Raw genomic sequence first — 12,559 nt, forward strand, 5'->3', positions numbered from 1 at the left:
ACACTCCATCTAGTGCCTACAATACAATCACAAAGTTCAGCATAGGAACTGTCTGTGGTTTCTGTGGGAATGAGAACAGAGATCAGGTCAACTCTGGCCTTAGAGAACAACAGTCAGTGAGCACAGTATTCTATTAGTCGACTGGTCAATTGTTTGGTCATTAGGCTGTTGATCGCCCGAGATGTTTTAGTCAAGCAGTAACGCATACGAGAAAAGCACCTTTTTTTTTGGTCCATTAAAATAACATAACATGTATCGAGAGAAACACGTGTAGACATTGTTAAGTTAGGCATGACCAGAGGCCCATTATCAGCAACCATCACTCCTGTGTTCCAATGGCACATTGTGTTGGCTAATCCAAGTTTTTATTTTAGAAGGCTAATTGATCATTAGAAAACCGTTTTGCAATTATGTTAGCACAGCTGAAAACTGCTGTGCTGATTTAAAGAAGTAATAAAACTGTCCTTCTTTAGACTWGTTMYGTATCTGGAGCATCAGCATTTGTGGGTTCGATTACAGGCTCAAAATGGCCAGAAACAAACAACTTTCTTTTGAAACTCGTCAGCCTATTCTTGTTCTGAGAAATGAAGGCTATTCCATGTGAGAAATTGCCAAGAAACTGGAGATCTCATACAACGCTGTGTACTACTCCCTTCACAGAACAGCTTGAAGCTGTTGTCCTGTGAGCCGCCTGTCACACAAGCTGTTGACTCTCAGAAACTTTTCTTCTGATTCTGTTGTGGCTTTGGGTCTGCCAGACCTCTTCCTGTCTGAATTTCCTCCAGTTTCCAAGTGCCTTTTGATGGTGTAGGAAACTGTACTCACTGACACCTCGGCTTTCTTTCTTTTCTAGGAAAGACCTACACTTTTAAGGGTTATACTGGTATTTCTGTCTTCCTTTGTTAATTGCCTTTTTCTCCCCATTATGATATCAATATACTACTTCCTGCAGTACAATACTGTCCAAATAATGCTTAAGAGGGTGTAGTAACACAGTCTGTTCCAACACTGCTTTTATACAGACAGAGGGTTTGTAAGTAATCAACAAAAGTTGGGACGCCTGTAGGAATTGTTAGCATCAACTTTCAAGGCTTAATTTACTTCCATTGCTGCAGAACAGCTGTAAGMRMTTAACCCATTACTTGTTCCCTGAAAATMGCATTTTTCTATAACTCTGAAATGTACATTTCATTTTCAGTTTTTGCTTGATCCAACAAATGTGGTCGGTGGCTCTATATGGATGGTGTGACGCAATTGRGGCGCCTGCAGAGGCATGCAAAGGCCAAATCAAGCACTGTACCACATCGCCATGCGCTTTCCACATTTTGTAACAATGRGGTGGGTTCTGTGTCGCTCCGCATTGACATGATTGGTTGACAGTAGGTGGAGGGGCGGTACATCCTGTAGAAAACACAAACTCACTTCCTTGACAGCAGCTCTGCACTGCTCCACGAAGCGCAAGAAGTATGAATACCCCGACTACTGCTGAGGCCGTTTCACCGTAAAGGCTGCATGGCCAATGCAGCGCCCAGATGTACAATGCACTTCTCTCTACAGAATGCGCTCTCTCCCGCCAATTTGTGCACATTCATTGTTTCATAAATTCATTGTGTGAATTGTTTGCGTTTGTTAGTTTATATCACTTCTCCATTTACATATCACCAGTAGTACATTGACCGTAAATGAATATAATGTCTCATCTACCATGTTTGTTACTTTGGTTACGGTCATTTCTGTTAATGCATTCAATATTATTATTGCAGTCTTCCTGTTCTCATTGTCTGAGTGGACACATTGTTTTCAGAGGGCACAACCTGTGCTACACTTSTGAGAAACAAGTTTTGGTTTATTTCATTCCATTTACAAGTTTTGTCAATTTAGTCATTGTCTTTTGTTTGGAGCGCTCCTGTCAATGTTGAGTAAGAACGCGCACGCATATAAGTAGGCCTATAGGCTACCTGGCCTGCGAGCAAATGTATATAAACGTGCCCATTTGGGGATCTGATTATTTCTGATTGGCTTAACGCACCACCACGAATGACCTGTGGAGCTCTCAAAGTAAAGTTTTCTTCACCTTAAAACGCAAGCAAACAAAGTCTGTTTTTATATTAATTAGAAATACAATAGTTCCTTAATGTATTTGAAAAATCTTTCCAGCTCTCTCCCTTTCATAACCACTCAGCGTGAAAGGGAAAAATGTCATGCTCTGACCAGTGGAAACGGCATAAAATAGGACTACCTGATTACTTCTATCAGTGCTTGACTTGGACTGAAATAGGTTCGGGTACTCATTGTGTGGCTGGTACTGTTTGGCTTTATGTAGGCTATTTACATAGTTGGCAATGGCAATAGAAGTTACTTTTTAGGTTTATCATTTTCTTTTGGATAGAATTTTGATTAACCACATGACAATGATTTTGAGATATGAAGATTTTATAAATTAAATTAAACTGTTTCACGAAAATGTGTTTATGAAAATCATAACTGGCACGCAATCGGTAGAAATGGTAAGATAAAAATGGCATTCCACATGAGAAAGTTGCCGAGTCCTCCTGCAGCCTATTACCGGCAACTTCAGGAGAGTAACGGCATAATCTGCGAAAGCCAGCAGGAGCGGGAGGAGAATAGTTGGGTCAGGTTAAGGTCTTCTGTTATCTAGATCTCTGGTGCCCTCTTGAGGCATTCTTATTTCATCAAACCGTAAGCTTAAAGCATCAGACAAGTCAATACATATAGTTGATTTTATTAAAACACGTAGGGTGTGTCTATAAATGGAAAAATACAGGCTTAAAATTTTGACAAATCGATTGGACAAAAGAAAAACAACTTTCGTCAACCAATATTTTTTCTTTAGTTGAGGACAGCCCTAATTCTATTTTAGCCTCAACTAACACCTTATCCAGGTGTTGTAGAGGTAGCCTCGTTCCATACTGGATGTGTTGTGGCTAACTCATCTATTGGTCGCCTCTGTCCATACTGGATGTGTTGTGGCTAACTCATCTATTGGTCGCCTCGTTCCATACTGGATGTGCTGTGGCTAACTCATCTATTGGTCGCCTCATTCCATACTGGATGTGGCTGTGGCTAACTCATCTATTGGTCGCCTCGTTCCATACTGGATGTGCTGTGGCTAACTCATCTATTGGTCGCCTCGTTCCATACTGGATGTGCTGTGGCTAACTCATCTATTGGTCGCCTCGTTCCATACTGGATGTGCTGTGGCTAACTCATCTATTGTCGCCTCGTTCCATACTGGATGTGCTGTGGCTAACTCATCTATTGTTGCCTCGTTCCATACTGGATGTGTTGTGGCTAACTCATCTATTGGTCGTACATTGTTGATTGCCCACCTGATGGTGCCATTACATCAACGTTGATGCTCATGTTTTTACCTAGCTGCAGATATTGTTGCCAACATATATTCAGTGAGAATAGCTATTAGCTCCTTGATTTGTCGCTAGATMACATTTTYCCGTTGCTGCAACGAAGTCACAGCACCAATTTGCTGCAGAATTGAGTGGGAAAAGTCACTAAATGCTATCAAAACCATAGTAACCCTTGGTGTCAAAACTTCCTTAAAGGTAGCTGGAGGGATCCGAACACTAGCTAAATATAGCGACAAAGTTGCTAAATTGGCAACACAGGCTGCAGTACATGGTAACTTTTGAATGCTCCCAACCAGGGTTGGGGTCAATTCCATTTCAATTCCAATCAATTCAGAAACGACACCAAATTCCAATTCCAAATGTTCCTCATTGAAAAACATTMAAGAGAATAGGAATTGGAATTTCAGTGTACTTCCTGGATTGACTGTGATTGAAATMAAATGTCCCCCTGCTCCCAACTGTATAGCATGACAATGAATGAAGAGTTGGCTACAGATCAYCTAAGGTGGAGCCTATGGTAGAGGTGGAGAGGTGGACTTGAACAAAASTTGACTATCTGCTAATATACTAACTTGTCRTATTCCCGTCCCTTCCTCAGCTGCGTCTCTTGTGTGTGGCCACCCAGTATGGTGATGCGGAGAGCGTGAGTTACCTCCTCCATGAGGCCCGTGTGCCCCTGCCCCTGGAGCCGTCGGAGGGAAACCCTGCCATCCTGGCTGCACACTATGGACATGTCAGTCTGGTCAGAGAGCTGCTCGACTCACTACCAGGTGACAATGCTGTGTGTGTGTGTGTGTGTGTGTGTGTGTGGTGGTGTGTGTGTGTGTGTGACATTTTCCACCTGTGTGTGTGTAGTTGTAGTAGTTAATGATAGTAACAGATTGCATGTATTGTTTTGAAAGTGTGTGTGTATGTGTGAGATGTGGTGCATTTGTGTCTGTTCGTCTGTCTGTGTAGTAATCATATTAGTAGATGATAAACAGATTGCATGTCTCTCTCAGGTCCGTGTGTCCACAGAGATCTGCTGAACTGGATGTTGGTGTCGGCGTGCCAACAGGGTCACCTGGAGGTGGTTAGAATGTTGGTGCAGGGTTACCATGCCGACGTTGAGGACTGTGCCATCCACCAGGAGGAGTTTGCTGTCATCACGGGGCTGCCTCTCTACGCTGCTGCACGCGCAGGTAGACAGCAAGACACAGTGTACATGTACTCCACATACACACATACTGTACATGTGCACACATACGCCACACATACACTACCGTTCAAAAGTTTGGGGTCACTTAGAAATGTCCTTGTTTTTGCAAGATAAGCACATTTTTTGTCCATTAAATTACATAAATTGATCAGAAATACAGTGTAGACAGTGTAGTGTTGTAATGACTATTGTAGCTAGAAATGGTGATTTTTTATGGAATATCCACATAGGCGTACAGAGGCCCATTATCAGCAACCATCACTCCTGTGTTCCAATGGCACATTGTGTTAGCTAATCCAAGTTTATTTTTAAAAGGCTATTTGATCATTAGAAAACCCTTTGGCAATTATGTTAGCATCTGGAGCATCGAAGATCTTGTGGTTCGATTACAGCTCAAATGCCAGAAACAAAGAAGCTTTCATCTGAAACTCGTCAGTCTATTCTTGTTCTGAGAAATGAAGGCTATTCCAGCAAGAATTGCCAAGAAGTCGCCTCTTACTGTTGTTGAGACTGTTTTTTTGCGGGTACTATTTAATGAAGCTGCCAGTTGTGGACTTGTGAGGCATCGGTTTCTCAAACTAGACACTCTATGTACTTTTCCTCTTGCTCAGTTGTGCACCGGGGTCCCAGCTCTTTCTATTCTGGTAGGCCGTTTGCGCTGTTCTGTGAAGGAGTAAACACAGCGTTGTAGAGATCTTCAGTAATTTCCGTATGGAATAGCCTTCATTTCTCAAACAAGAATAGGCTGACAGTTTCAGAAGAAAGTTCTTTGTTTTCGGCCATTTTGAGCCTGTAATCGAACCCACAAATGCTGATGCTCCAGATACTCAACTAGTCTAAAGAAGGCCAGTTTTATTGTTTCTTTAATCAGCACAACAGTTTTCGGCTGTGCTAACATATTGCAAAAGGGTTTTCTAATGTCAATTAGTTTTAAAATGATAAACTTGGATTAGTTAACAGAACTGCCATTGGAACACAGGAGTGATGGTTGCTGATAATGGGCCTCTAATGGGCCGTTTCCAGCTACAATAGTCATTTACAACATTAACAATGTCTACACTGTATTTCTGATCAATTTATGTTATTTAATGGACAAAAAAAGTGCTTATCTTTCAAAAACAAGACATTTCTAGTGACCCCAATTTTTGAACAATAGTGTGTATTTACATACAACACACAACACAACACAGCCTACAAATACCTCACACATAGCCCACACGCACACACGCCTCACACAAAAGTAGAGAACACAGTCAAGTATAGAAGTTTGCACTGTATCTTGCGTTTTCATTTTTTGTAAAAATTATTTCTCGCATTATTAGATATTACTGCACTGTTGGAGCTAGGAACACCAGCATTTTTCTACACCCCAATAACAGCAATAGTTTGCAATGATTGATTAGATTTGATGTACGCTTACATATTAGCCACGTGGACCAAATGTTAGAGTTAGACATTCCTACTGTGGTGTGTTGTCAGGCTGAAAACAGCAGACGGGGATTCCTCCTACTCTACTGTGTCTCCAATTCAACCTCCAACTCACTTCCTTATTCTGGCTTTATGATGTAGGATCAGCTTCCCCTACGCTTAACACATTAGAAGGGAAAATGCAAAACTCACTCAAAATCAGTGTCTATGAGCAACTTCAGCCTACTCTGGGCATATTGGTGGAGAGATGAGGAGACTTCCCGTTATCTTAGACCAGGGGTCTGTTCAGAACGTCCGTCTAACTTGTGTTCTATGTAGGTAATGAGGAGATAGCTAGATTCCTGCTGCAGAATGGCGCTGGCCTGTCCTCCTACACCCTGATGGATTATCCAGCCTTCAGCAGACTGCTCGTTGAACAACGACTGTTAGAAGAAGCAGACACACACACAGAACCAGCGGGAGAAAAGGTAACTGAGGGGAGGTGTTTGTTTGTGTGTGTGTGTGTCTGCGTTTGTGTGTTGGTCGCGTTTGTGTGTGTGTGTCTGCGTTTCCTGCGTTTATGTGTGTGTGGCTACGTTTGTGTGTGTCTGCGTTTGTGTGTGTGTCTGCGTTTGTGTGTGTGTGTCTGCGTTTGCCTGCGTTTATGTGTGTGTGTGGCTGCGTTTGTGTGTGTGTGGTCTGCGTTTGTGTGTGTGTGTCTGCGCTTGCCTGCGTTTATGTGTGTGTGGCTGCGTTTGTGTTTGTGTGTCTCTTGTGTGTCTGCGTATGTTATTTTTCTCTCTGTGAATGTGTTATGTTTTACCCAGTGTGTTGGCAGGCCAGACGTGTGTGTGTGTGTGTGTGTGTGTGTGTGTGTGTGGTGTGTGTGTGTGTGTGTGTGTGTGTGTGTGTGTGTGTGTGTGTGTGTGTGTGTGTGTGTGTGTGTGTGTGTGTGTGTGTGTGTGTGTGTGTGTGTGTGTGTGTGTGTGTGCTGTGTGCACCATAAAAACGTCAGCCAACATGTTGTTTCCTCTCTCCCGCTCTAGCTACTATGTGGCCGTTGGTCAGTCTGAAGCTGCCGTGGTTGGAGCTGGACTGGTTCATGGACGTGTCGTCCCGTATCTCCCACCTGGACCTGTCGTGTAACAGCCTCAGCTCCCTGCCTCCGTGGTTCCCTGGGGGCTCATACAGCTCCGGACCCTAGACCTCTCCAACAACCTGTTCAAAGAGCTGCACACAGCACAGAGCTCACAGGAGATCATCTGTTCCAGGTGTGCTCCACATTCACAGATAGGTTGGTATGACACACACACCACACACAACACACACACACACACACACACTAGGGCTGTCGGTATGGCCTAAAAATCCTATCTAGATTTTTTTCTAACTTATGGATGATTCATGATATCTTTTAAACATATTTTCTCTATAATAGCTTTGTTGTAGGATTTAAAGGTCAAATACACTGCAGTCAGGCAATAATCTAATACTTCAGGGTTTGTGAAATTATACAGGCTAATTATAAGCCTTACACAACCATACGACTAATCATTTCATTATTTTATCAAAATAGTTTAACCTGCTTTTTTGCAATAATCACTGATTGGCTTTCAAGTCTGTATGAAAATGACCTTTTTGTTACACAATTTAACCAGAACCATGCATTATGCAAATTCACTAATAATGACTAACTTGTTGTAGCAGGTGTTATAGAAAATGAACACCGGTCCTCAACAAACTCTCAAGCACAAGCCCACGTGCTAGCCAGCTAATATTAAATTTCAAGTTTAACCAACTTGGATCTGTTTGCTGTCTAACAAGGTAGAACAGTTGAATTGTTATGAACACACCCTTCTGTCCTCTCCAACTGTTTAACAGCATGCTAGCCTGTCAACTTTTTCAGTGTTGAAATCAAGTGGCCTACCTTCTTTCTCAGAATGAGAAGAGTTGCCAATTCTATATAATTGTGTTTTTATGCTTATTGCACATTATAAAACACAAACTAGATAGCTAGTATGCTGCTAGCGGTACGTGGTACCGCAATGCTACGCGCAACAAACTGAGCGTTACATTTCCAGAATCAATGTTTATCGATACTCTCGTTTTAGCAGTGTCTGTTCCGCTCTCAATCTGAGTAGTTGAGACATAAACAGGGTATGGTTAGAAAGGTTAACGTCTCCTCCATTAACAGTAAAAATAATGTCTCAATGTGTTTCAGTTCCAGGTTAACGTCTCCTCCATTACAGTAATATAATGTCTCAATGTGTTTCAGTCTCCAGGTTAACATCTCCTCCATTACAGTAATATAATGTCTCAATGTGTTTCAGTCTCCATCATCTCCTCCATTACAGTAAAATAATGTCTCAATGTGTTTCAGTTCCAGGTTAACGTCTCCTCCATTACAGTAATATAATGTCTCAATGTGTTTCAGTGTCCAGGTTAACATCTCTCCATTACAGTAATATATAGTCTCAATGTGTTCAGTCTCCAGGTTAACGTCTCCTCCATTACAGTAATATAATGTCTCAATGTGTTTCAGTCTCCAGGTTAACATCTCCTCCATTACAGTAAATATAATGTCTCAATGTGTTTCAGTCTCCAGGTTAACTTCTCCCATTACAGTAATATAATGTCTCAATGTGTTTCAGTCTCCAGGTTAACATCTCCCCCATTACAGTAAATAAATGTCTCAATGTGTTTCAGTTCCAGGTTAACGTCTCCTCCATTACAGTAATATAATGTCTCAATGTGTTTCAGTCTCCAGGTTAACGTCTCCTCCATTACAGTAATATAATGTCTCAATGTGTTTCAGTCTCCAGGTTAACTCTCCTCCATTACAGTAAATAATGTCTCAATGTGTTTCAGTTCCAGGTTAACTCTCTCCATTACAGTAATATAATGTCTCAATGTGTTTCAGTCTCCAGGTTAACGTCTCCTCCATTACAGTAATATAATGTCTCAATGTGTTTCAGTGTCCAGGTTAACTCCCTCCATTACAGTAATATAATGTCTCAATGTGTTTCAGTCTCCAGGTTAACTCTCCTCCATTACAGTAATATAATGTCTCAATGTGTTTCAGTGTCCAGGTTAACGTCTCCTCCATTACAGTAATATAATGTCTCAATGTGTTTCAGTTCCCAGGTTAACGTCTCCTCCATTACAGTAATATAATGTCTCAATGTGTTTCAGTGTCCAGTTAACGTCTCCTCCATTACAGTAATATAATGTTTCAATGTGTTCAGTCTCCAGGTTAACTCTCCTCCATTACAGTAATATAATGTCTCAATGTGTTTCAGTGTCCAGGTTAAGTCTCCTCCATTACAGTAATATAATGTCTCAATGTGTTTCAGTTCCAGGTTAACGTCTCCTCCATTACAGTAATATAATGTCTCAATGTGTTTCAGTCTCCAGGTTAAGTCTCCTCCATTACAGTAAATAATGTCTCAATGTGTTTCAGTCTTCAGGTTAAGTCTCCTCCATTACAGTAATATAGTGTCTCAATGTGTTTCAGTGTGCATACGACCCATTCTGTTGGACCAAACACAAATAGCGAGTTGAAACCGCTTGTCAGAGAAGAAGAAGTGATCTTTAGTCTTTTTTGTTGTGAGTGGCAGGGGGAGGGGCTTGGTCTGTGTGTGTAAACAGAGGGGAAGCGAGAGGTTTCATATCAGCCAGCCCTAGCACACACACACACACACACACACACACACACACACACACACACACACACACACACACACACACACAACCCCCTTGTGAGAACACACAATTCAGTCCCATTCAAAATACTATTTTCCTTAACCTGTAAACCTAACCTTAACCCTTAACCTAGCTTCTAACCCTAAACCTAAACTTAACCTTAAACACCCTGGAAATAGCATTTGACTAACAAAATGTCCCCAGTTGGTTAACGTTTTGTTCGTTTACTATTCTTGTGGGGACTTCCAGTTAAACAGCTCCACTGCAGTGTGTACAGTGTACACACACATTTACACTGAGTATACCAGACATTAGGAACACCTTCCTAATATGGAGTTGCACACTCCCTTTTGCCCTCAGAACAGCTTCAATTCGTTGGGGGATGGACTCTACAAGGTGTCGAAAGCATTCCACAGGGATGCTGGCCCATGTCGTCTCCAATGCTTTCCACAGTTGTGTCAAGTTGGATGTCCTTTGGGTGGTGGACAATTCTTGATACACATGGGAAACTGTTGAGCATGAAATACCCAGAAGCATTGCAGTTCTTGACACAAACCAGTGTGCCTGGCATCTACTACCATACCCTGTTCAAATGCACTTAGATGTTTTGTCTTGCCCAGTCACCCTCTGAATGGCAGACACACACACAATCCATGTCTCACTTGTCTCAAGGCTTAAAAATCCTTCTTTAACCTGTCTCCTCTCCTTCATCTACACTGATTTGAAATGGATCAATAAGGGACCATATGTTTCCCCTGGGTTCACCTGGTCAGTCTGTGTCCTGGGAAGAGTTGTTGATGTTTTGTACACTCTGTGTATCTAATATCTGTAGTCTGCTGTTCTGCAGATCTCCCTTGTATTGTTAGCCTCACCATCTCACTTAATCCTGACGTGTGTGTTCGTTCTCTGCTCCTGTCCTGCTGTAGACTTCGCCAGGTGAATCTGTCTCAGAATGAGTTGACCAGCCTGCCGTCCGGACTGCTCCATCTCACCAGAGTCCAGAGGCTCTCTGCTGCTAAGAACAAGCTCACCTCCCTATTTGACATTCCTAATGGTATGATCCACCGCATGTCAGAGTGGTCTTTGCACAAATGTATATCAGTATGTTCTTAGAAGGGTTCTTAGGATTTTATTCTAATCTCAAATTGTTTATCGCTGCTATCTATTTTGTCTTTATTTGTTAATGTGAAGCACATTGTATTGCTACCTTGTACAAAATGTTTTGGTTTCTACAAATGAAGATTGATGAATGAATTGATTGCCCTCTTCTGCTCCTCCTCAGGTACTAACTGGATCGGTCTGCGTAAGCTGGAGGAGCTGGATGTGTCTGACAACTGTCTGACCAGTCTTCCCTCTGCTGTTCTTCACTCTTTCAAATCCCTCACTTCCCTCAAAGTCTGCCGGAACAGACTCACCAGCTTCCCTGACCCCTGGGCCTGCCCTCTGGTAATAAGCTGTAGACCACACTATCTACCTAAGAGTTTTCATCGTATTTTCTGAGCTTGTTACATACCGCCAACAGACTGAATGGAATGGCACTAAGACAGCATTGAATGAGCTGTATTCCGCCATAAGCAAACAGGAAAACGCTCACCCAGAGGCGGCCGGTCCTAGTAGCAGGGGGACTTTAATGCAGGGAAACTTAAATCAGTCTTACCAAATTCTATCAGCATGTTACATATGCAACCAGAGGGGAAAAAAAACTCTGACACGTTTAGTCCACACACAGAGATGCATACAAAGCTCTCCCTCGCCCTCCATTTGGGAAATCTGCACCATAATTCTATCTTCCTGATTCCTGCTTACAAGCAAAAATTAAAAGCAGGAAGCACCAGGACTCGATCGATTTCAAGGAGAGGACTCTAAGCTCATAAGAAATCCCACTATGCCCGCCGATGAACCATTCAAAGTGGAGAAACGTCAATACAGGACTAAGATCGTATCGTACTACCGGCTCTTGACGCTCGTCGGAGATGTCAGGCTTGCAAACCATTACAGACTACAAAGGGAAGCACAGCTGAGAGCTGCCCCAGTGACATAAGCCTACCAGACGAGCTAAACTACTTCTATGCTCGCTGTTGAGGTAAATAAACACTGAAACATGCACGAGAGCACCAGCTGTTATGAAGACTGTGTGATCACGCTCTCTGCAGCAGATTTGAGTAAGACCTTTAACAGGTCAACATTCACAAGGCCGCAGGGTCAGATGATTACCAAGACGTTACTGCGAGCATGCGCTGACAACTGGCAAGTGTCTTCACTGACATTTTCAACCTCTCCCTGTCCGAGTCTGTAATACCAACATGTTTTAAGCAGACCACCATAGTCCCTGCTACCCAAGAACATTAGGTAACCTGCCTAAATGACTTACTGTCATGACGTGGCCACTTGGGTATAGCGAGTACCCTCCCCTCTCTCTCACCACCTCTCTCTTCCCCCTACACCCCTGTTATCTCAGGTCGTAAATTCCATGAGGAGAGTCTCTTCCCCCCGGCCATGCGTATCGAGGAGAGGGGTTCACAGTAGAACAAAGAACTTCTTCTACCTCACAGAGCTTGAGAACTGAACAATATCCATGTTTGGAGAATGTGTATAAACGGCGGTGGAGAATCCAGCCACGACCGGTCCATTTTGTTAATGTTTGTGACAATACAGCCACATTACATAACTCTGTTTATACAAGTGTTTCCGTTATGAGATTTGCATCTATTTATTGTATAAAATGAATGAGTAAAGATGAAACTATTTGTGAAATTATGTAATGTGATTTTAAACTGTTTAATGAAAGAGAGATCCAATTCCCTTTAAAGTTAACTAAGTCAACAAAGGATTAGCATTTCAATTATAATAATTATCAACTGTGTAG

General features: G+C 42.3%; 1 protein-coding gene across 1 annotated transcript; it reads left to right on the forward strand.

Moving 5' to 3' along the window:
* Positions 1–7,042: 7,042 nt before the first annotated feature.
* On the forward strand, positions 7,043–12,219 carry LOC112076675 (leucine-rich repeat serine/threonine-protein kinase 1-like). The gene is made up of 5 exons (XM_070441414.1): positions 7,043–7,054; positions 7,141–7,262; positions 10,620–10,747; positions 10,976–11,149; positions 12,152–12,219. The coding sequence occupies exons 1-5, from the start codon at positions 7,043–7,045 to the stop codon at positions 12,217–12,219; spliced, it is 504 nt and encodes a 167-aa protein (XP_070297515.1).
* The last annotated feature ends 340 nt before the right edge of the window (positions 12,220–12,559 follow it).

Source organism: Salvelinus sp. IW2-2015, unplaced genomic scaffold (genome assembly GCF_002910315.2).
Source record: "Salvelinus sp. IW2-2015 unplaced genomic scaffold, ASM291031v2 Un_scaffold3920, whole genome shotgun sequence".
Lineage (NCBI taxonomy): Eukaryota > Metazoa > Chordata > Actinopteri > Salmoniformes > Salmonidae > Salvelinus > Salvelinus sp. IW2-2015.